At 38.3% G+C, this 27,021-nt stretch overlaps 1 protein-coding gene across 1 annotated transcript in view; it reads left to right on the forward strand.

Moving 5' to 3' along the window:
- The window catches only part of LOC149176471 (Nucleotide-diphospho-sugar transferases superfamily protein), a 204,115-nt gene that overhangs the window by 92,948 nt on the left and 84,146 nt on the right, over positions 1-27,021 (forward strand). Inside the window, exons 6-7 of the mRNA XM_089419923.1 lie at positions 598-714; positions 920-997. Coding sequence (XP_089276049.1) covers positions 598-714; positions 920-997 — 195 coding nt within the window. The remainder of the gene's footprint in view (positions 1-597; positions 715-919; positions 998-27,021) is intronic.

The raw sequence follows: 27,021 nt of genomic DNA on the forward strand, positions 1-27,021 counted from the left end.
GGATCACTATATTTTGTTGGTGATTTCTTATCATGGGGAAATTATCAGAAAAAATTGTGAAATTGCCTTTTTCTATGCTCTTCTGAGTATTTTGAAAGTTCTGTTAGGTCTAGGCTAACCTTGGTGCATTTTGAGACATTTAAAAAAAAATGGGATAGCAGAATTACTGAGATAAGTGTATTCACGTCCAACAAATGACCACAAAAGCAGGTCAACATGACTAAAAGAGTACATCAGTCAAAAGTTACAATGTGGGAAAGTTTTTGTAACACTATGTTTCAGATAAAATATTTAATCTGAACCCTTGGCTGGAAATAAATAAAGTCTTAACAAATCAATAGTGGTTGATTAGGGGACTTGATCTGTAAAGCAGCTGACGATTAATTGCTATTGCTTTTTGTGCCCTTGCTTATTTACCTTATATGGGGATTCTCTTTAGGACATTTTGTCTTGCTTAATAAATTGGGCCATTGCTAATAACATTTGATAGAAAGATCACACAATGAAGAGTATTGAGGCTTGCCACATTACTGCATTGAAGTTCAAATGTATGTTTACTAGTAATGTAATTCTGCGACAATTATTTTTTATCTATAGGCAGGTGTGGAGAGAATGCATGAAGACAGCAAGTATGTACTATTCTTGGATGATGATGTTAGATTTCATCCTGGATCAATTGGCGCTCTTACTGCAGAAATGGAGAGAAGACCTGAGGTTATATACTTGCCTCACAATATTATTTTCTTTCATATTTGGTGTGCTTGGGTCTTTAATATTTTAAGTGTTGCTACTGTTTGATTCGTTTCAAAAAAGTAATGATCAAGTCTAGGTTTTTCAGATAGTCAAATTTGCTTATAATGAGCCAGGATGAAGATGGTTATGCTAAAATCTTGTTTTGCTGGCTGGGCTTGGGATGCAGATATTCATTCAGACAGGCTACCCTATTGACATACCTTCTGGGAGTTTGGGTAGTTATTGCATTTTTGAATATCATATGGTATGTCTCTTTTATTGAAACACCTGTGTCAAATTCTATTCTTGAGGCAACTCTCTCTTATTGGTTTCCCCTTGTTCCTGTATCTTGTTTTGTTATTTTAAAGCTTACTACATAAGTGCATTTTCAGTGAGAAACACAACATTTCAACCTACCATTACTTTGATAATAATCAGTTGACTGCTTTAGAGAAAGAAAGGCACTGTATTGTATGTATCTGGTGTTGATTTCTCAAGGTCTTTTGTTAAATTATGCTATGTTCCATGCTTAGAGCAGTTTACTTCAAATCTTTTTATTAGCCACTGTTTAGCAATCATATAAACATAAAGTAAAGTGCAGATAGAACATTAAACGATCGACAGAAAACAAGCCAAGACAAGAGACACAAGATGTGGCGGCTAGCCAGGGACAAACCCCAATGCAGGGAAACCCTTTGATCAATTCTTCTTTAAACTTCAATAGTTCAGTAGAGAGAAATAGTACAATTCAAAATTCTGTAATTTTATAACAGCAGCAGCAAACCTTAAATCAGCGAAGTCAAACTTGGTCAAAACAGCCCCCAATTGACTTCTAGTCAACTTGAAGAACTCGGTCTTCAACAGCTATCTTCAGCAGCCCAAAACAGTCCACAATAATCAGTCAAAACAGTAGTCAAAAGTTCAGCTATCTGCGGTCAGCCCTAACCAATCAACGCTGGTCAACTTTCAGGTCAACGCTGGTCAACGCATCCACCCCTAAAAAGTCAGCGCAGGTCTTTCCTTGGTCAACGCTCCATAAAACAACCCAGCGTTTCGTCAACACAGCCCTAGAAATGTCAACGCTGCCCTAATTCAGTCAATGTTGCCCTAATTCATCCTTCTCCTTGCACGTGTGAGAGAGGCTGCCCTAATTCGTCCTTCTTGCTTGCCCAATAAGATGAGGAGAGAGAAGATGAGTTGAGATGAGATGAGTTGATAATGAATCAACCTCACTTGTACTTATATGATTTGCTGGGCATGTGTGCCACACATTTAGCTGCGGGTCGACCTTGACAATTTGTCAAATAAATACAAATAAATTCATATCTCCAGAAATACTTGTCGGAATCGGATGATTTTTAAATCAATCCTACACCTCTCGACAAGAGGAATGTAGGAAAAATATCAGCGCCATAAATAAGGTGACCCACATGGAGTTTGGCCCTAGTTGCCAATTTTAACATCTTTTAATATGATAATTACTTATAATGAATTCTTAATTTATTCTTTCTTGCTAGATAATCGGATTCGTCCTATAGGCCCCCATGAATCCCGAATCCATCGTGTCCGACACGATTCTCTCGAGATTCGTGTCCAAAACCATGACACGTCGTGTCCTATTTTGACATGTTGAATCCGACTGCGTGCCACGATTTTGGTAGCGTGTCCTGTTTTCCAGGACTCGTTAGGCGGCAAAAGTGACCTGCACGGGTATGAAAAGGCCGCATTTGGTCATTACAGCCACACATATTTTCATTTGGCAAGCATTTTGGCAGCTTAATGATCAAGTCAAGGCCTTAGTATTGATATGCTATTCATGGTAATGTTAAATTCTTAAAGTAAAAGTGACATTCTCCTTAATCTTCATTTTCATCCTTTTACTTAAATTTTTAACGTTACCATGAAATGACTTAGGATGTTTGAGAGTGGTTCCGGCCTCATTGGATTTCATATGGGGAAAGTAGAATTTTAGATTTCATTCAAAATCCAGCAGACTTATCAGTTTTTCAGGATTTTAGGATTGGGGGATTGCAATGTTTCCGTTGAATTTTGTCATGTATTAGGGTATGGAACTCGTATTTAATCAAGAGCACCAATCCCTCTATGTACCTTGATGTTAGTGACATTGGTTGTCGAACTCCTGTATCATGACCCTCCTAAAAATGTACGCATCACTCAAACAAAATCTTGACTTGACATGTTATACTTGTTCTATCTTATGTTAATGCTTAAAGGGTGATATTAATGACAAAGATCCCTATACAGATACAGAGGTAATGACAAAGATACCTCTGGATATTAATGCTTAGAGGGTGATATTAATGACAAAGATCCTGATTTTCCAACAAGACTAAAAAGTTAGACATTTCTCGTGGTGGCAAGAGGGCCAAGCATAAGAAATAGATAATAGATTGACATGTATTTGAATTTTGTATGTACTATGCATGCTAATAGCTATAGATGAAGATCTATATTTGAAATCAATAAATTTGTATCATTAATTAAATTTTTTGTAAGAAATATCTAATTTTTAATATATATATATATATATATATATATATATATATATATTTTAATAAATTAATATATAACGAATCCTACGTGTCCTGTTTCGGGGGGTCAACGTGTCCGAATTCGACACCACGAATCCCGAATCCCCGTGTCAGGTGACTTAGCTTTCTTGTGATCACATTCATCATTAAATAATTACACAGAAGATCTCAAAGTAGAGACAATAATGACAATAGGATCATAAAGAGATGGCCAAAGACACTAGAAACAAATATTTGCTTTGGGAAAACCCATTTAGGGAAAATCCTAGCAAACTTTTCTTAGAGAAATCATTCAATTCAACAAGAGATACAATTTGATCTTCAGTTAGAGACAAGGTCAACCTACCATAAGCAAACCTAGATCAAACCTAGTTAACCGTTAAGCATAGATAAGTAGCCTCAAAAATTTGGTCAGAGATCCGGTCTACTGCTCCTCAAAGATTTGATCTGCCTCAGAGATTTGGTCTGCCTCAGTGATTTGGTCTGCTCAGAAGAAACTTCGGTCTCCTTATAAACTTGGTTTGCCTCAGAGAATTAGATCTGCCCATAACCTCAGTCTGCCTTAGAAAATTCGGTCTCCTATCTTTCTCTCTCTCAAACTCGGTTTGCCTCAGAAGAAGCTTTGCATGAACAAAGGAAAGAGTGATCTGAATTAGTGCCAAGAGGAGGAGGATGAATGGCATATTTATAGTCTTCTTGGGAGGCCAAATGGGTGTCTCTTCATGCTGGGCCGACATGAACAGAGGGCTGACTTGATTTTTTTTAGTGCCAAAAATTCCAATTCCCTCTTTTTAAGCCAATATGAAAACCATATTTATATTTATCATTTCACATATATTTTGGAGGGCTAGAACAAATTATAAACACTGACCATAGCTACCAAAAATTCAACACTCCCTCTTAGTTAGGGAGGTATTCATAATAACTTCTTCAGATGTTCTCTTGTTGAAAAATTTCTCTATCCCAAGAAAAGGTTGTAAGAGCTTGCTATGTTGATAAATCCATCCACCTCATGTTCTATTACAGAACCATGTGGAAAGCATCAACATCATGCTCGACAAGTCGTCACTTGGAGCAATTCACCAATTAACCAAGTCGTCACTTGGAGCAATTCGCCAATTAACCAAGTTGTCACTTGGAACTTGGTCGATACCTGTGACCTATGGTGAAACCCTGGGATATTGCCATTCCTACATGCTAATTGAATGGTAATTCTGCTGCTCGATGCTAAAGGCACTCACTCACCGACCTGGGGAGAATTCTGGGCCTTGATGCTCTTTGGGCCATTCTCCTTAGCCACATTACGATGTCCAGACCTAGGGAGAATGTCTGCCTTTGATGCTATAACATCAACACTCCCTTTGATTAAGGGAAGCATTTTCAACTAATCTAAGCTTGTCCCTGAAGTAAACAAACTTCACCCTGTGATAGAGACCTTGTGAGAATGCCAACATCCTGCTCGTTTGCAGAAATGCATTGGAGCCTTATTGCTCTCTTTTGTACCATGTGGTGGTACGATGATCTCAATGTGCTCTGACCTGTGATGATGGTTGTCTCCTACACTTGATCAAACAATCCTGTAATTAGCTTCCAAAGCCACACTGTGCAACGAACAAAGTTTGTGTACACAGAGGAATGCTCTGATGCTAATGTGACGGACAAAGTTCATATATGCAACAAACTATTTCAGAAGGTTTGAAATATAAGAATATCCATGATAGGACACTATATTATGTATACGAATATTTGAATACAAGTGAGATGATTACAAATGAGGGTGAGGGCCTGCTTATATACCCTATGCAGGTGCCCCTTCACAAACAAACATGTCCTTAGAACATGTCTCTTCTATACTAACTATTAGTTAGTTAATCATTAATTATGATTATTATTGTTTACATTACTTTTTATTATTTTCTATAAATTATATTCATAACATTGCCTTCCTCTTCAAAAAGCTTTGTCCTCAAAGCTTATCGCTATCAAGGTGTGTCATCTACTTCTTGTCTTGCAATCTGTTCATATCTTCTATGAATTCTTGGAGTTGTCATCTTCGTTGATACAAGATGATAGGATTCTCTAAGTGAAACAAATTTGTCACATTGAGAAGGGATTAGACCATCCTAAGTTAATCTTCTGTGGAATCTTGCGGTGCCTGGAAACTTGTGATGAATTTTATCATGAGTGGATTGTACAAACTTCAGTATTCCTTGGAACATAAGTTTGTCGTTTATATTCTGAGTGATACTGGTACATAGATTGATTGAAAAGTTTGCACTTGTGATTCGGATGTCGATAAGGAGTTCTTCTATTTTCACTTTCCCTTATCATGTGTGTGACAATTTCTTTATTTACTTCTGGTACTGATGTTGCTAAATTGGATACAAAATCGTCACTTGGAATTTCCATTGTCTGAATTGCAAGATCTGAATATGCTTTTCCTTCAACTGGTTTATCGTTTTCTTGAGTTGTGATATTGATTGGATCGGTGTTCGTATATTTTTCTTCAACGTGGATTGAAGATTTCGACACTTCTTCCGTGATAAATTTTTCTAATTTTTGGTGCAATGATTTCTTATCATTTTTAAGTTTCTTAATTTGAGTGAGTAAACTCTGATTATGATTTTTGAGACGTAAGAGTTCCTCATTTCCTGAGTCGACTTTACTTTGGCATTCAGACTTCTCATCTTTTAAACACTTAATTTGTTCTGATAATTTTTGATTAAGGTTCTTTAAGCATAAACTTGTGCTTCTTAGTTTTACACTTTTTGACTTGTGCTAGTAATTTTTGGATATGATCTTTTAAACGAGATTTTTTTTCGTTTTTATTGGATATGACCTCCTTAAGCCCTTTTTGCGTCTCTGATATTGTGTTTTGATTCTTTTGCGGTATCAATTTTGTAATATCTTTAAAGTCTTCTGACAAGGGCATTATCAATTTGACTTCATTGTCATGTCTCGAAATGTGATCATCAACTTTTTTTTCCCTTCTCCATGTTTAACATGAACACACCCAATTCTTTAAAGCAAGGTTGATCAAGAATTATGTCAACCTCTCTGTCATACATTTTTACAACATGAAATTGAGATATGTACTCATAATGATCTACTGTTATTTAATCATTAATTTCATATTTTTTTCCAAAATATCTGTTGTTTTGCCTACATTGGCATCTGAAATTAATAGTCGATTTGCTAGATTAATATTTATGTAATTTTCATCGTTGTTTGTACTAATAGCAATATTAAATTTTTTCCCTGGGATGTTCTCTTTTAATGTAATAACTTGTGATGTGTGATTAAAATACCCTTATAGGAAAATCATCCATCCTTGATTTATGAATTGGACTCCATTTTGCATTTCGAGATGAGATTATGGTTTAAATTTAACATTTTTTTTTATAATATATAAAAAAATATTCCTTTTGTTTTTAAATAATCTTGCCTCCACTAGCTTACTCTCTAACTTTTTTTTTTTTTTTTTTTAAATATATATATATATATAATTTTAAATTCTAATTTTATAAATCAAATCTTTTTTTGAAAACCTTTTATATTAAAATACCTCCATACCTAAAATCTCTTTTCCTAATCCTTGGGTTGAATCTTTTTAATAATTTATAATATTCCCTTCACTTACCCTTAATCTTTGAATTTTAATTTGGAAACCTCCTCTTTTTTTATTATTAATTATTCTCAAATCAAAATTTGAGTACTCCTATTTCAATTAATAATGTTGTTGTCGACTTACTAAGAGATTCTCATGGACTTTTTCTTTTAACTAATGTTGTAGTCGACTTACCAATTTTTTTTTGGACCGTCACGACTTTTAAATAGAAGAGTGGCAGTGGTTTGATTCAGGTATAGCTGACTGCGGGGAACTAGAGACGGTCGGGCAATGACCATGGTTGAAGATGGGAGCGGGCATGGAAAACGATGGTGAATAGGGTCTGTGTGTTGGTGGAGAAAGATGGTTATGCGACAGTTGCTGTAGGCTGCGATGAAGACGACTGCAGAGAACTTCAGAAGATGGCTTCTAGTTGCATTCAATGTTGGTGGTGGCTGCAGCTTTGGCCGGTTTAAGCGACAAATGAGTGCGGCTGGGTGACAATGGAGGATTGCAGGGTTGCTGGCGCAATGTTCCCTTTTGTCTTGTGGCGATCAGGGTGGCTACAACTTTGGCCGGTTTAATCGACAATTGAGTGCGGCTGGGTGACGATGGAGGATTGCAGGGTTGCTGGCGTGATGTTCCCTTTTGTCTTGTGCGATTAGGGTGGCTGCGACAGTATCAACGTTGTTAGTGGAAATTATGGTGGCTCGCCTAGTAGTGGCTGCTGTGAGACCTTTGTTTTCGTATATGTTTTTTGTTTGTTAATTTCTATGTATATATATATTTTTAATAATTTTTTTTATATATGTTTTTTTAATTTTTTTTTTATATAATTTTTAATTTTTAATTTTTAATTTTAATTTTTTAATTTTATTTATTTATTTAATTTTTTCGATTTCCTTTTTATTTATTTATATAATTTTTTTAAACTTTTGATTTCTTTTCCTCACTCTTTTTTAATTCTTATTTTATATATATATACTTTTTTTTTGTCTACTCTTTCTTTTATGGCCAAAGGCCTCAATGACGATATGCAAAATGGAGAAACTCCAACTCTTGTAGTGAAACGCTTCAACAACAACATGGTTGATGACTTTTGACAGCCAAGGACCTAGATCGGAGAACGCGACTCTGTGCAACGGTTAAGCAACCAGAGGATTGAACAATTCTGATACCAATGCAATGGACAAAGTTAGTATAGTTCGTATACAACAAACTACATTAGAAGATTTGAAATATAAGAATATCCATGATAGGACACTATATTCTATATAAGAATATTTGCATACAAGTGAGATGATTACAAATGAGAGTGAGGGCCTGCTTATATACCCTACATAGGTACCCCTTCACAAACGAACATGTCCTTAGAACATGTCTCTTCAATATTAAGTATTAGTTAGTTAATCATTAATTATGATTATTATTGTTTGCATATTTTTTATTATTTTCTATAAATTATATTCATAACACACTACTTCACAACTCGCCAAACTAGCATCAATATACTTAGCCTCTGCAGTCTTGAGTGCGACAAATGTTTGCTTGTTGCCCAAGCAGAATCCAAACTGACTCATCATCCTAATGTGCTCTTCCTATCTTCAACACTTTGTGCAATTTGAATCTGTATATCCCTACAATTGCATCCTTTACTGGAATCATTACCACAACTGCTTGACACAAGCGCAAATCTTGTTGCAGCAATTTGGTTGCTCCCTTTGTTACTTAGCTTCTTCAGATTAGTTACCATGGAAGTGGCCATGGACTAGATGTCCATCATCCCAAATTTCTGAAGGATCATGATAATATGCTTACTAGGCTTCTGCCACTCTTCTAGCTCCAAGAAGTAAAGTATTCAACCAAGATCCTTCATCTTGAACTCAGAGGTCAACTCTCTCTGACACTGAAGCAGGGCTTGACAACTTCCTCTATCATGAAGGGAAATCCTCCTACCATTGCTACAATGTGACTCCTTCTTCTCACGTCAGAAACAAGTCATATGATAAAAAGATCAACCAGGGCTCATTGGATATCCATCTATTCAAGAATACCATGCCAGAGGTCTGTACAAATCTTTCTTCAGTCTGATAGCTCGACCAAATATTTGTCATAATCCTTTCTCTTCCTGGGAGAATCCTTACTTTGTACTCCTTTATGTTGCCATTTGCTGCATGCTAGATCTTGTAGATCCACTTGGAATTCACCACTAACTGCTCTTCGACATAATGGCATCCTTCAAACTTGTTGGTTTGCTTGCTCCCTCTGAATTAGGAGATCTTCCAGTCATTAGGTACACCGTACAATTTGTCTCTCTCGAGTGTAAAACACTCAAGTTGAGTTTGTGCTTTTTCTTGGGGGAATCCTCTTGCCATAAACTTTTGCTTCATTTTTCCCAATGCTTTCATCTGCCGCCAGAGTCTTGGCTACCTTCACAATGTACCTACAAACCTCATTAGGAGGCCATGGAAGAACAATTATAACCCAACAAAAGAAACAAACACAAGAGGCTAACTAATAACAAAACAATAATAATCAAGGAAGAGAGATATAAAGAATTTATCTTTTGAGGAATGTAGGGAATTTGTCATATCTCCCTTGATCCTTGCCTTCTTTGCAGAAATCATAGAGATCCATCTACAAACATATCATCTTTGTCCTCATCATTAGCCATGTTGCTTTCCTTTCCTTTCTTGCATGATCTAGGGTTTCTTCATTCATCGAAATCATCATCTTTCAATACTTTGGGTCTAGCTCTAGGGTTTTGTCCACAAACCCTAGGGTTTTCTTAATCATATCCTTCAAGAACTATTGGATCTTCCAATAAGGGCTTATATAACTTCTTTTCTCAGCTTCCTCTGATTCTTAGTACGAATAACATATCTTAGCCAATACAGTCATAACAATGTTATGCAAGGCATCTTCTGTATATTTGACAAGAGTTCTTACTCAGGCATACATGATATTTTCACGGTAGTACAACATACTCTACTTTTGAACACGTATCCAAAGGAAATGTCCTTACACATGACCAAACATGAACTTCAATCTACACGTCATGCTTCAAGATGCCAAATGTTAACTTCTTCTTACAATTAATGAGTAGCTCCGAATATCAAGTTGACAACAAGGTGAATGTCCTTAAAGTGATAGTTTCAGAAGATGGAATAATGGTATTATAATGTCTTTCATAAACATCAAGAGTACTCACTTTAACATTTGATCTATCAATAGTCTTCAAGTGTCACAGGCATGTGATACTTGAAAGTACTTTTCAACCATGGAACTTGCCATTGCCATTTTGTAACATGAATTTAGTTGCTTAATCAGATTCTAGGATGTAATAAAAAATGTTAGCCATCTAATCCTTAGTTGAAATATAATTCAACTCAATGTGTTGCTCTGCAATTCCTTTAGAGTGAAATGGTGATGCATCAATAGTAAGTCCTTAGTCCTAACATGAACACATGGTACTTTGTGTTTTGGAGAATTTGGTATCTATGGATAAATACTAATTCCCTAGATAAGTAGCCATATCTAGAACAACAATTTAAAGTACTTTAGCCTTTTCCTATAAGTAATAGATAAGACAAAGAAGATGAGAAGACCTACTTGTAGTTCCGCTTTCCTCTTGTCTCCTTTGTATCGATCCTGGCGCTCCTTCCCGTACTTAACACGCTTGAGAAGTACCTGTAAACACAAACAAAAGACAAAGAACCAATCAAAGCAAAAGATCTATTGTATACAAGTGAATGGAATCAGATACATTTCACACATATAAGCATAATATGACAATCCAAACATATGGGAGAAAGGTTCAAATACTTTATTGAATAGAAGAAGGAATTACAACCATTGTGTCTGATTCAAAGTCATTCCTCTAGCTTGGATCCCATCCACATCACATCAAAAGCATGACAAACTTGTAGCATTACAATACTTGCTTCAAAGCCAATTCTCATAGCAACATTATCTCCTTACAATTCAACATCATCCAGCCTCTAATCACTTAGATGAGGGGTCAATTTATAGGGAGATGAAAGAGGTTTTGTCATAAATGGTGGTATTGAATGGCCTTCCATACTTAGAATTAGTTCCATGGAGGAAGGGATGAGAGGATAGGATGCATTTTAACTCATTCCTCATCCATTTTCGAGCTCATAGGAGTTGATAAGTGAGGGAACCTTGTAGATGACTCCAAAAGATAAGAATATTCCCCAAATCCTATTTGAATTTCGCTCAAACTCGCCTAGCGCAGGTGAAAGGAAGCCTAAGCGTTCTGCAGAGCACCCTGGCATGGACTTAACTGCTCTGCAACACACCCTTACATGGGCCTACCTATGTTGGTCCCTCTAGAGGCCATTTCTGGATGCCCTCAAGTCATGAAATTGTCTGGGAAGGAGGCATTCAAAGGGGTGACTTGTTTAGGGCATGTATCAAATGAAATTAGGGTTTGATGAGCCCTAAAACACTGATCTGGATGATGGGATTGATATGCCCAAATGGATCTGTAACACTTTGAATGCCATATGGTACCCAAAAGCAAGTGTACGTTTCTTCTTATCCAACTTGATTTGTTGTTGAAGACATCACAGATGGTGAAGAAGAGACACATTTGTAATGAGATATGGATGGAGATCGAATGAAATATGCCAACCTTCTTTTGCTATACTTCCATGGTTAAGCACTAGTGTAAACGATCTAGATAAGACCCTTCAAAAACTTTGCGAGATAAGAAATCATATCAAGTGGAAACTTCACACTCTCGATCAACAGAAGAATTATGTTCTTCGATATAGTAGATTCATTAAATTGTGTCATCAACATTGCAAAAACATGGATAACATGTCTAGAAAAATTGACGTGGAACGCATTATGCATTTGCAGATCAAACATGCCTTGTCATTGTTACATTTATAGATGTCAAGATGTTTTGATTTAAATGACTACAAGGCCCGTGCTATTTCGAGTTTGCATACTTCGAGGAAAGGCCTTTCTATATTTGCAACTCAACTATCAAACACTCACAATCCTTATCGACAGAAGTTATATCAGTATATTCTTCTTCTTGAATTCAAGGAATGTTTCCAAAAGAACTTTGATTGAAATCACTGTGAGTGAATCAAGCAATGGTACATGCTTCACGTTGTAAGGATGGAAAGTCAAGAAGGCATCCAATCATGCTTAGACTTTAGCAAACTTTTTACACAGAAAACAAATTTGCTAGCTTCCTCATTGGTTTGAGATGTCAGGACCTGCTTCTTAGTCTTTCAAATCTTGGCTTGCTGGTTGAGGCATTTCATATTCCCATTTGGCCACCTTTCGAGGCTTCTTGACTTTTGTGCTAATACTCCTGAAGCCTTGCAGCCCTCTATTAGGCTTGTGGCCTAGACTCAGTTGTTTGCTCATAACCTGAGGCTTTTCGGCTTTCAATCTGGCTGAGGCCTTTTTCTGTCTTGGCCCTTTCTCATAGTTATAACAAGCTTTTGGCCTAAACAATAGATAATCTTCTCCTCCTTTTTATTTAGCAGACAATATCCTCATCATTGACTTATCTTCTTTCTATGGCACAAATAGGAATGTAGATCTTGGCCTATTCTCTGTGCTTCTTGGATTAGGGCTTCTAGGGATATTGGCAGAACAAACCCTAGAGGATAAAAATAAATTCTTCAAGGCTGCGCTTTCATCGACGCTCTGATACCATGTTGATTTTTCAAGAACCTTTTGTGTGATAATCACTTCTAATGAATGCTTAGTTTAATATTTCTTGTGATCACATTCATCATTAAGTAATTGCACAAAATTTCTCAACAGTAGAAACAATAATGACATTAGGATCATAAAGAGACAACCAAACATAACAGACACAAATATTAATCCTAGGAAAATTCACTTGGGGAAAAACTCAACAACCTTTTATTAAAGAAATCATTCAATTCAACAAGAGATGCAATCTGATCTTTAGTTAGAGACAAGGTTAATCTGACCATAAGCAAACTGAGGTCAAATTTGTTTAAATAAAGATCTGAATTAGTGCCAAGAAGAGGAGGACAAGTGACATATTTAAGTCTTCTTGAGACGCTGAATGGGTGTCTCTTCATGCTGGGCCGACTTGATCTTTTTGAAGCCAAAAATTCAAATTTCAAAAATTGAAATTCCCTCTTTATAAGCTGACATGAAATTCGTATTTGTCTTTATCATTTCACATATATTTTGGAGGGCTTGAACACATTATGAAGACCGACCATAGCTACAAAAATTCAACATCTAGTTCATAAAAAATTAACAATAATTTCAATCATCATGTTTTATATTTGCTTGATTATGTTCTTTTGTTTCTCATGGGAATTATTGGTGTAATTTATGCATATGGCCATGACTCATTCATGTGAAAATTCCTAGACTGAAATCCCTACTGTAGCAAATTGATGTTACTTCTCCTACTTGTTAATCCATTCAAGTTATTTATGATGTTCTACTGTAAATATTGAAGTAAATACATTGGAAGCTTCACTCTTAGATTATTATATGCAGAAACAAGAAACTGAGCAAGAAAGAAATACACAACATATCTACACAATTATTTTTGGACAAATGTCCCCGGAAAAACCGATTGTGGGAAAACCGATGCAACAGCTGAGGGTTTTATTATTAAGCAATAGTAATTTCTGAATACAATCTCTGGATGCCCTGCTGGCTATCCAATACAGAGAATATTACTGACAGAGAGATGAATGAGATTACCTCACACTATCACTGGAAATCCTGGTTGATCCAACCACTGAATGACTAGCCCCTAGTTGCCTCTACGCAGTCATTGCATCAGCGCAACGTCACACTGTCTAGGGTCTATGTCACTCCTCCCGGTTGATAGATTTGCCTTTGAGATCCTGACTTCTGCTCTCCTGGTCTCACACCCTGGGTTCCAACTATAGAAATCGATCTCCCCAGCAAATTTCTGGACGTCCTCAAGGCCCTGTGCTGCCTCTATGTCATCCTACGCAGCCTCTGCATGGCCCTACGTCAGCCTTTTCTGGCTCTGCCCTGCCTCTCCCAGATCTCTCTCTGCCTCCTCTGCTGAATATTCCCGGATTAGGGGAAATCTCCAACCGAAACTATCCCTGCCCCTCACTGTAAAAGCTCACTTAGAATTTCTCACCGACAGCTGCTCTACTTCAGAAGTTCGATCTTCTGAACTCTACTTGATGTGTTCTCCAAGTGCCCCTTGTAGGGACCAACCCTATATATATTTTTCCTTTTTTTTAATCACAATAAAATACAACCAGAAGAGAAAAACATTGGGAATTCAAATTTTATTCAGCACTATCTAACACATCCCTGAATTTCATTTCACTGAACATATCATAAGATTCACATATATTTAACTAAGGCCATAAAAAAATCATACAAAATAATATTGCAACACATGTACCGTTCACCAGAAGATGAGACTTCACTTGATTTGCCGTTACTTGTCTTCTCTTGTTGTCGGTCACCTTTGAGTGTGAATGACGACGTACTTGATCCGAATGCGATGACCCACCGGTTAACCTCCCAGCCTACTCCTTGGGTACTCTTCTTCCCGCGGACCCCCGAGTTGCAATGGGGTTGACCGTTGTACAATGGAGGAATGCAATAGCTGGTACAGGAGAGCACTCCTTGGCTCAAGAGTCCCCTCTCTAAAATCCTCTACCTCACCAAACTCACTATAGTTTCGTAATCACTACTCTGACATAGTCTCATCCATCCAACAATAGGGTTCCCAAAAGTCCCTTCTCCCATGGCTTGCCCCTTCTTTTATAGGAGTCCTCATAGGTGACACTTGGCATGTCATGCATAATTAATTATTTTTTTATAATTCAATAGTTTGATTATTCACCCACCCATGTGTCACTCTCTCATCAAGGGTCTCCAAAATTATTTACTTAAATTTTAATTTAAAACTAATATTTTCCTCACCTCAACAAGATTCCTATTTCTTCTCCTAGTTGCCTCTTGATCCCCCTTTTTACTCCTTAATTTGTGTTCATTACTAAAGTCAATTAATGAGTCAAGATTTGATCCCCTATCTACTCCCTAATTTAACTCAAGTTATCTCTTAGATGGATATTCTTATGTTGGTTGTTGCCACGTGGAGGTTCTCTACATTTCTCTAAAATTTAATTTATTAATCTTATTTTAATTGACCATCCTCTTCTCTTAATTAGGTTTAACTATTTTAGAATTAATCTTTATCCTTACAATTATGTCCCTCTTTCCCCTTTTACCTAATTAAACTACATAATCTACCTTTTATTTTCCAACATGGGAAGGGTAGAGTTTTTAAGGTAACCTATTTTATTTCTTCTAATGTTCCTCTTAACCCAAGTTTTATTTTTGATTTAACTACCTCGGTTTCTAACATCATTTACCCTTGATATAAATTTACTTAGTTTTCATTCCTTGATTATATTTATTAATTAATTTATTTTTAATGATTCCAAGGGTGCCAAGTTTGGTCGTGCCCTTCAAGAACTTCCCTTGAAGTTCCAAGTGTGCCATGCCTTATAATTTATTTGTGATGCCAAGGGTGCCAAGTTGGTCGTGCCCTTCAAGAAATTCCCTTGAAGTTCCAAGGGTGTCACACCACTTACCCTTCAAGCATTCAGTGACTACGAGGGGAAAGTATAGGTGCAACGACATAGACCATCATCTCTTATGTTGCCTGCTATAGTGAGACTAATGGTGTCGGGGATAAAGGAATCTGCCCTCATGTGCGCCCCCGATAAAATCCTCATGAGCGAACCAACTTTAGGACCTGCCCTCATGACATCGTGATCTTCAAGGCGAAGGTGTTTCAACCTTTCTAGCCCAAGTCACGGTGGGAGTGCTAGTGGGTGAGATCAAGGACATTGTCCCACCCCTCCCATGCAGTTCCATCCAATTGTACAACCCCATCACCCATATGTGAGTCATTCGGCCAAGCATCTAATCTGTGCCTGTAACCATTAACATATCATCAGAATATAGATAAACATATATAGCAGGTTTCAAAATCGACTTAGAATTTCAAAGATAAAATAATATAAATTTTCATCAAACCAGGTGTCAGAAACTCGTCTTGTGCGAGTGCCTCTGGTGGTTTCCTGCCATACTCAATAATAATCAGTGACAAGGTTTCTCAGTGTTTGTCATTGTCATAATAGCATTATTACCATCACCTGATCATTCACATCATTGTTAATTGTGAACCAAAACTAATGCAAGTAGGTAACATAGGGGACACATCCATCATGGCTATCATCATCATAACATCAATGGAAGCATACATATTCATCAAAGCTATCAACATCATAACATCAAATAGATAACAAACATAACCATTTATGCCACAATCATCATAATATCAATAGAGAACATGCATAACCATTAATGCTATCTTCATCATAATATCAATGGAGATCATACATAAACATCACAACCACTAATATCACAACCAATAATAATAGAGTCATGTGTCCGGATCCTCAACCTGAGGTCCTCAAATAATAAAGTGTGGGCCTTAGGGCTAAATAAATGTTAATCTCATATCACTGTCAGTCAACTAGAGCGGGGCACTACATACACCCCCTCTTAATAATAGACTTCGTCTCGAAGTCCTTGGAATAGGTAAGAAAAATGGTGACGCATCTCCTCGGCGTCCTCTCAAGTAGCTACACTAGGAATATAATTGTCCCACTGGAACTTAACTTGGTCCACTAACCATCATCTAATCTGCAAAGTTCGCTGGTCCAGTATGCGAACTGGTTCAACCATTACTGTTCCCTTGACCGAAACCTGCAAATGACCAAAGTCAATAACATGCGAAGGGTCTGAAATATAATGACGAAAAACATAAATATGAAACACATCATGCATATGTGCTAAAGATGGAGGTAAGGCAAGCCTATATGCCACCAACCCTTTCCTTTCTAAGATTTCAAAAGGTCCCACAAACCATGGAGACAATTTTTCTCCCATTCCAAATTCTTATAGAGCTTATTTTGGGGCCTTACTCTCAGGAACACCCTATCTCCCAATTCATAACTTCGTTCTACCCGATGTGCATCAACATAGCTCTTTTGTCTATCTTGCACTTCCTTTAGCCACTCCCTAATCATAGTCATTTGTTCTTCCATATCTTGCACTATTTCTGGTCCTATTAATACTTGGTCCTCTAGTCGGTCCCAATTGAGAGGCGTTTTGCAAGGTCTTTCGTATAAGAACTCAAATGGCGCCATCTTGATGGAACTCTGATAACTATTATTGTAAGAAAATTCCAAGAGGGTTAAGAACTCCTCCCATCTCTTTTGTTGGTTCATCACACACATTTGAAGCATGCCTTCAAGGATTTGATTAGTCCTTTCTATTTGCCCATCTGTTTCAGGGTGATAAGAAGTGCTGAAGTTCAATTGGGTTCCCAAGGCTTCTTGGAAACTGGTCCAAAACCTTCCTGTAAACACTGCTCCCCTATCAGATATGATCTTCCTAGGCACTCCATGCAGTCTCATAATCTCATCAATAAAAACTCTGCCTATTTCTGGTGCCTTATATGTAGTCTTAACTAGTATGAAATGGGCGCTCTTGGTCAACATGTCCAACATTACAATTATGGAATCATGTCTTCTTGAGGTCATTGGTAGTCCCACAATGAAGTCCATTGTTATAACTTCCCATTTAGATTTTGGTATCTCATGGGGTTGCAATAATCATGCTGGATGTCTGTGTTCAACTTTTACATCGTTGACACTCTAAGTATCTTGCTACCAAGTTTACGATGTCCTTCTTCATCCCTTTCCAAAAGAAGAGTGGTTTCAGGTCCGCACTCATCTTCTTAACACCAGGGTGTGCCATGTATATTGCGTGATGTGCTTCGTTCAAGACTAACTGTTGTATATATTCATTTGGTGGTACATATATCTTTCCCCGAAATCGTAGTAGCCCATCGTTATCAAGGGTGTATTCTTCATATTTTTGGACTCTCATTTCATCCTCCCTCAAACTTTTGCTAACCTCACGGCGGGAGTGCTAGTGGGTGAGATCAGGGACACTGTTCCACCCCTCCCATGCAGTTCCATCCAATTGTACGACCCCATCACCCATATGTGAGTCATTCGGCCAAGCATCTAATTTGTGCCTGCAACCACTAACATATCATCAGAATATAGATAAACATATATAGCAGGTTTCAAAATCGACTTAGAATTTCAAAGATAAAATAATATAAATTTTCATCAAACCAGGTGTCGTCAACTCGTCATGTGCGAGTGCCTCTGGTGGTTTCCTGCCATACTCAATAATAATCAGTAAAAAGGTTTCTCAGTGTGTCATTGTCATAAGAGCATTATTACCATCACTTGGTCATTCACATCATTGTTCATTGTGAACCAGAACTAGTGCAAGTAGGTAAGATATGGGACACATCCATCATGGCTATCATCATCATAACATCAATGGAAGCATACATATTCATCAAAGCTATCAACATCATCAAATAGATAACAAACATAACCATTTATGCCACAATCATCATAATATCAATAGAGAACATACATAACCATTAATGCTATCTTCATCATAATATCAATGGAGATCATACATAAACGTCACAACCACTAATATTACAACCAATAATAATAGAGTCGTGTCTGGATCCTCAACTTGAGGTCCTCAAATAATAAAGTGTGGGCCTTAGGGCTAAATAAATGTTAATCTCATATCACTATCGGTCAATTAGAGCGGGGCACTACACCCGTCAAGCCTCTTCTTATATCTTTCTGTTGGATAACCAATGGCCCATATTAACTTATAATCAATGGCTTAGATCATTTTGGCTTGATTCTCGTCTTCTTCTAGAAGTTTCTCCCATAGTTAGATTAACACCCTTTAATTATTTTAATTTCCTAAGTTTAGACTTAGTGTCCCATTAAAAACAATTAATTATTTTAATAAAATTGCCTCCGGGAGGAATTTACCCAAACGATTTCTGGGTATTGGAGAATGCATGTGTCTAAGCCTCCTTGCAAATTTTGAGACTTAGGGCACATCTGATGCTACCAGAAATCAAAAATTCATATTCTAATTAATGCAATTAAAATCATGGCGAAGGTCATACGTTATTCTTTTATTGTGTCACTAGGTGTGGTTAAGGTTGACCTAGTGAAATTTTATATATAGGCTAATGACCCTCTTTGGGATATATATAGGCTAATGACCCTCTTTGGGAATGCACCCTACTTTTGTGTATATTGTACCTAGGGATGATAATATGGGGTATCTAGGGAGGTAGCTATTACCACTTGAATTAGCAACCTTGGCAAGGTCTGGTCAAGGGGCTAATTGGCAAGCACACATGGGATGCATCCACAATCACCTCAGCGCACTCTCCTCACTTTAGGCCAACTCCTAAAATGCTATGGTGGTTATCTTGATCTACACACACTTAACCAATGATTTTAGAAGACCACTGGCTATGAACATTCAATATGACGAAGGTTAGCAGTTAAAAATACAATAAATGCCAAATCTGATATATAATATCCTACAACAGAAAATACAAACTAGCAAGGAGACCTTAGTTGAAGAACTCAAGTAAAAATTACCTTGGAAGCTTAAGAGTGAGAGAAAGGCACAAAACTCAAGTGAGGTGAATTATCTTTGATTACCACTTGATTTGGGACTTGAATGGGGCAATCTTGCTGCTGTTCTACACTTTCATGGCTGCAAAATGTTAGTTTTCTTAAGACCAAGCTATCTAATTTGTGAATTTTATGAAGTAAAGAATTAAAATACGAACTTTAACTTTTAATTTACAAATATATTGAGTTTTCTAACTAGCATGCAATGGAAACACAAGGAATGGATGAAAACAAACACACCATAAAATTTGTGCACAATAAATTTTACACAGAAAACCCCAACTGGGGAAAACTTGCAAACTATGTGTTCTCTTTATTGTTGAAATGCTAATGTTCTATGCTGTAACAATCACTTATTACAAATTTTTTATGCTACAACATTAGATAAACAATTGTAGATAAAACATGAATCAAATGCATAATAGAAGACAACCAAGAACAAAATGAGACAGAGAGGATTTAGGTCCAATGACTAGGGCAAAACCCACAAGGGGAAAACCCAACCAAATTCTTCTTCTATTAGAAATCAATTGTTCAGCAGAGATATAGGGTACAATGAGAGATCAAGAGAATGAGTATGTTCACCCAAATATGAACAAGTTTAGCATGAAGATCACTGATAGCAACAACAAATGCACACACTAAATCAAACTTCCCTTCAACTAAATCAACACTAAACATTGAAGCACTAAATCAACCATGGCTCACCAAGTTCTGCTCTTACTCTCCAAGTCTCTCTCTCATAGTCTTCTTCAACTCTCTCCAACTCTCTCTCAAGTTCGAATTCTTCTTTCACAATGCACAAGTAGTGAGGGGAGAAAGAATGAGGCACATATATATAGGAGGAGCAACGAATCCATGCCATAAAGGAGGAGTAACTTGCATGCCAAGAGGAGTGTAACTCATGCCCATTTAGGAAATGTAACTCATGCCATTAAGGAGGTATGCATGCCTTTGTAACTTATGCTTTTAAGAGAGAGTGTAACATATGCATTAAAGAGTGCGTAAGAGGAATCTTTTATGACATGCTTTTATTGAGTGTAAGAGAATCTTTTATGATGTGCTTTAATGAGTGTAAGAGAGTGTAAGAGCATTAATGAGAGTGTAAGAGGAATATGCCATGCCAATAATGAGAGTGTAAGAGAACATTATTGAGAGCCATGATTGAATGATTTGAATTTTTTTTTAATAATAATATAATTGTATAATAATAATAATGATGATGATGATGTTGATTAAGTCGAAATTGAACTAGTAGGATTGATTGATGATCAGAAGGGATTTTCTATCAACAATACTTGATTACCAATTCATGCAAGGTGATTTACTATTTTTGGAAAGTCATACTTTCTATTTTTAGATTTTTATTTTTAGACTTTCTATTTTGAGAAATTCATCCCTGAGTTGCCAAATTTTCAATATTTATTTTCTTTAGTAATAGCGAATTGCATAAGGAGATGGGATAAAACTTCGCTTCACTCAAAAAATGGCTAGCAGACTTCTACGCACACGCTAAACTCTGTCAAACCAAATCAACCTCCCTCTTATGCATGATGCGAGTTTCATGCAGTCTCATACGGTCTTCTGCGCAACTACTCTGTGCAAACCTATTCACTTCACTAATGGAAGCACAATTCTGAAGATGATGACAACTATACAACCTTCTTTATCTAGCTAAAGTGCACTAAGTAGAAAACCCTTGTGCTGGAATTCACTCTGCTCTTTTTGAAGTGATAACACACTAATCTGATGCAAAATGACGAAGTCTGTGCCCTTTTTCCCTCCTAGAATTTGACCTGGGTTCTCTGGTCCCACAGAGGGCTGAGATTAAGTCTCCTTGGACAGCTGAGATCTCTCCATGTCTTGACTATAGGAAATTTAAATTTTCGTAAGTCAAGGAATAGTAAAAAAATGATTTCTATGCCTTGGCCCCACTTGTGGGTCCCTTTGCCAAATTGAGTGCACCTAGTAAATCTGGCTGAACCCTTCCTCCTCTAACTTCATTTAATAGTCCGCCTTAGAGAGGAAGGTGTTTTGAACTACACCCAGTTTGTCCCTGAAATAGACAAAGCTCCCTTTAGGCAAAGCCTTGGTCAATATATATCTTGTCTACTCTACTATAAGAATGTACTGAAGCCTGCTCTTGCCCCTCTGAACATAGTCTCTGATATGATGGTACCTGATCTTGATGTGCTTGGAGCGATCATGCAACATTGAATCGTTAGAGAGCTTAATGAAACTCTGATTATCACAATGTATGACTGTAGGCTCCAACCTCTAACTGAAGAGCCCAACAAGCAACTTCCTCAACTAGATGGCCTCACAAGCTGCCAGGCTGGCAGACATGTATTCAACCTTTGTTGAGCTTAGTGCCACTGATCTCTGCTTCCTGCTGAACTAGGAAACAACTGCTGACCCAACACTGAAGGCACAACCTGAAGTACTCTTTTTGTTTGTGGAACCCCCTGCCCAATCTGCATCTGTGAAGCCTTCCAGCTTCACTCCAACCTGTCTGTACATCAACCCATAATCCACTGTGCCTCTGAGGTATTTGAGAATATGTTTAGCAACAACCCAATGTACTCTAATAGGCTCTACCATGAATTGACTTAACTAGTTCACTGCATAGCAAATGTCTGGTCGTGTGTTTGCCAGATAGATCAACAACCTGATAATCTACCTCTAGAGAGGCATCAACTTGCTCTACTTTGTTAGCATCTATCTTCCTCCAGTTTGTCATTGGAGGTGTGGCCATGGGCTTGCAATCCTGCATGCAAAACCTCTTGAGAATATCAAGAGCATACTTGCCCTGTCCCAAGAAAATCGGTCCATCTCCCTGCCAAATTTCCAACCCAAGGAAATAGTGAATAAGCCCTATATCCTTCATGTCAAACTTAGCTACGAGATCCTTTTCGTAGTCACTAATGAGATTCTTGTCCCCTGTCAATATGAGGTCGTCTACATACAACACAAGAAAGAGAGGCTGCCCCCCAACCATATGTAGTAAAGGTTAGGGTCGACTTCACTCTTGGTGAAGCCGAGTCCTAGAAGATAACTGTCAATGTGAGAGTTCCACTCTCGCAAGGCCTGCTTGAGCCCATATAAAGCTCTTATGAGCTTGCACACTTCAACCCATAAATTGCCTCATTCTCGTCAACCCTGGATCTATCTCTTTTCTTCTCTTGGTTTAAAGAGGGTGCAAAAAGACTTCCTGCAATGTGTAGAGGGGAGACTATCTTACTTATGAGATAGTTAGGTGCACTCCTATCTTTTTCTCTAGCCTACCCTCTCTCTTCCCTACGAGTGGGAGCTTACCTTAATTTCTTCTTGTCTCCCTGCTATGTGCCTCGAACCCCGTCTCGCTGCTCTATGTAAATATCTAACTCAATCTCCTCGTTGAGAAAGGCAGTCTTCATGTCCATCTGGTGGATCTTCCATCCCATTTGAGCTGCAAGTGCTATAATGGTCCTAATTGATGAATAATGGGCATTGGGTGCAAAAGTCTCATCATAGTCAATGCCCTCCACCTATGAGAACCCTTTGGCTACGAATTTAACCTTGTATTTCTCCACACGCCCGTTAGCTCTGTGATTAATCTTATGGACTCACTTGGATCCAGTTACAGATCTGCCCTTCGCCCTAAGCACAATCTCCTAGACATCGTTTTGCATGATGGAAGCGTATTCATCCACCATAACATCACGCCAAACCTGCTGAGAGGCTGCCTCCTTATAGCTAGAAGGCTCTATATCTATGGTCTTAGTCATCAATACCATAAAACCTAAATATCTTGGAGGCTATTTTCTCTACTTGAATAGCTGGGTGTCACAATCCCGTCTTGAGCATCCTGAATCAATTGATCAACCCACCTTGACTTCCTTTTGCCTATGCTAGGTGTCATTAGTGGGATCTGCTCTCTCTTCTCTCTCCGTTGGTTCTTGTGCAACTTCCCCATCTGATTTTTGTACGACTTGCCCAACATCTAGCTGTGACGTGGCCTGAGGGGTTTGCTGAGCCTCTTGTTTAGGAGCTAGCAAATCCTCCACCTATGCTGTAGCTTGCTCACACTCTAAGGACTTGTTGTGAGACCTTTCCTTCTCAAACTTGACATCATTCTTGATAACTATCTTTTTCCGTGCTAGTACGTACACCTTGTATGCCTTGGATGTGTTAAATTTAGCATTAACATGTTCTTTGCTTAGGTCAGTCACTTCATTAGCCCATTATTAATTCCATTATTCCATTACAAATCATATTAACCATTGACTTATAACAGTAACTGATGAAAGAACATCCAATGTAAATGCAAAAGACAAGCCAAGACAAGAGAACACAGGGATTGGCTCAAGCCAGGGAAAAACCCCAAGATGGGGAAACCCTTTATCAATTCTTCTTTCATTAATATCAAATGTTCAACAAAGAGAGAGAGAGTACAATAAAAATTAAGATCTACTATCCTTTGTGCATCAACAAGACTAGTTAGGGCACGCCAATAACCCTAAACCAATTCTCAAAACACGGTGAGTCTTCCTCACATTGGTTTTCTCCCTTGTAGTCCACTTTTAGATATCCATATTGATATAGGGTTTGAGGCTCCTCCTTAATGCACCCTACAACAACCCTGTACCAACAACTAGATGAAATGAATCCAAAACTAAGGAAGAAGCCTTTAACCAATTGCGCTGTACCTTCTTGTGACTGCGACATGAAGGGAAGAGCCTTCCTAGGCCTTACGACCCCTCAAATTAGTAACCCAACCTGTTGTTGTAGTTGTTCCTTTCCTGCGGCTTGAATAGAGACAGAAGATACAAAAACAAGCACAGAGGGCCTTATTACCTCTTCTCTGAATTGCGGCCTGGGATAGTAAGGCATGCGTAGCCCTAAACAACCTTCAAACAACCCTCCGAGCCTCCATGCTGACTATTGCAAACCTCAGACAACTGCGGCCCCTCTCCCACTAGAAAACTGTAGCCAAACAAAGACAATCCTCTCACAAACTCAGTTCCTTGCTCTTGGACGCTCTAGCCTTAGATCCGCACCCTATTTCAGAAGAATTTTGCACCTTGATGATGGATCAAATGAGGTTTGAAGCACCTCTATATATTGGAATTAGAGAGGGTCAAGAGACATTTCGTTTGGACTTTATGGAGGAGAGGCCAACCTTGACAATTTTGCATATAAGTGGGCATAAAATCAAAAACACATTTCTCCTTAACAAAATTTAATGATCTTTAGGTCAATTTTGGTCCTCTCGAAAAGAGGAATTAAATGTTGCAAATATCTTCCCCAAAGGAACTGTCCAAAGTGGAATTTGGCCCTAGTTTCCAATTTTAACACTCCCTCTCAACTAGGGAGAATTCCACCTGCCAATCCATCCATCATCATGCAATCCTGTCATCATACACTATCTATGCATCTCATCTCAACTGTGCTGAACACTGATATAGATAATGAAGAATAATTGATGAAGAGTGAGTCACAAGACCTTGCCACTCTCCACTGACAAAAGTCAATTCCCATAACGAGGGGCCGTACTCTAATCAGACTTGATCCAAAGTGATCAAGTTGTTTGAACATCATACATCCTAGACATAGGGAGTAGGAAAGTACACGACGCGTCCATCGGTAGTGCTATGTTGGCTATCCACTTTTCCCAACTCATTGGCCAGATGAGAGCTACTTCACATGTGTCCCAGACTACATGGGTAGGATGATACTGAAGCAACATCAGAGAAAGAATATATCACATCCTGCTTAGAACCACACGTAGGGAAAGGATAAACCACATCCTACATTCACATGTCACAACCAACTTAGGGAAAAGATTAAACCACCTCCCACATGCATGCAAAACCACTGAGAGTAGGGAAATGACGAACCACGTCCTACATGCATGCCAACCTACATGTGGGGAAAAGGGTGAACCACGTCCCACCGACATGTCAACCATCGATCGTAGGGAATGAGCATCCTACATGTGGGGAAATGGTGAACCACGTCCCCACCGACATGTCCACATGTGTCAACAAGCAGATGCCTACGTGCATCTCTCACTTGGGTATTCGTAGGAGAAGGTGAACCACCTCATCCTGCTCATATGCCCAAGGAGAAGGTGAACCACTCATCCTATGCATATAACTTCAATTGTAGGGGAAGTGAACCCCTCACCCTACATATATGACAACCACCGTAGGGGAAGGTGAACTACTCACTCTATGGTCACTCATAGCATTATGAAGTTCCTCAGGTCCCCCAGGAGCTCCCAAAGGCCTAGATAGCTGACACAATTACTGCGTGGGCTTCTCCTAGCTACTGCGTCACCCTCACTTGGCTCATAATGTTGACGCAGGCAGTGTGTGAGCCTCTGCGTCACCTCTTCTACACTGCGTCACTTTCCCTTCTGTGTCTCTGGCTCTGGAACAACGCTGTCAGTTAGGACAACTGCCTCTCTGCAGCAGATTTGCTGAATCACCCTGCTGATGGCTTCAGTGTCTTATGTGAAAATTTATGAATCTACACATCAGAAATCCTACTGCAATCACTGGTTTATCATCTCCTACTTGTTTTTACATTCAACAAGTTATTTAATAATTTTAAATATTGATGAAAAACACTTCTGCAGACTACACTGACTTATAGATCATAAACTGAAATAGATATGAGAAAAACACACAAGGGACACCGTTATTTTTGGACAAACGTCCCCGGAAAAACCCAATGTGGGAAAACCGGTGCAGCATATAGAGGGTTTGTATTATTAAGCAAGCAGAATCTCACATCGGCTAACCTTTCAGAATATCGGCAACAAGAAATACATACGAGGGTTTACCTCGTTCTCTAAGTCACAACTGATCCACTGAATGGCTAACTCCGGCAAGCACTGTGAAAATCCCAACATAATCTGCTCTGTGTGGGCCAGCGTCTTGCCTCTAGGAGACTGCTTCACTTCTCTGCTAGATCGATTTTCTCTTTGGAGCTTTGAATTCAACCCTCCTGGCTCAGAACATCGAACACCCAACAAAATCTCGAACTTGACGATTATCTCGCACTACCACTGCAAGAACCCTCTTGGCCTGCATTAGCTTTGCGTGAGCCCCTTCCTGGGTTGCGTAGGCCTCTGTGCTGCTTCTCTGATGCTATTGTTGCCTCTTTGCCTGGTGCTCGTTGGCTCAGAACTCCCTGCCGATCCAACTCTCTGTTACTGCCCCTCTCGTTGCAACTCAAATCACCTATTCGATTTTCTCAACAAACCTTGCCCCAGAAAAATTGAATTGTTTGATCACTTCTTCTGTTTCCCATTGACCCTCAAGCCTCCTCTTATACTTTTCCTGTTGATGAATGAACGGTCGATATTAAGTCCCTAATCAACGACTAAGATTAAAAGAGACTTGATCTTCGTCACTTAGATGTTTCTCACCCATATTCTTATTAATACCCATTAATATTTTTATTTTCCTAAGTTTAGACTTAGGAA

The sequence above is a fragment of the Pinus tabuliformis genome, chromosome 4_1 (genome assembly GCF_031772625.1).
Source record: "Pinus tabuliformis cultivar Carrire ecotype Pingquan chromosome 4_1, CPIR1, whole genome shotgun sequence".
Lineage (NCBI taxonomy): Eukaryota > Viridiplantae > Streptophyta > Pinopsida > Pinales > Pinaceae > Pinus > Pinus tabuliformis.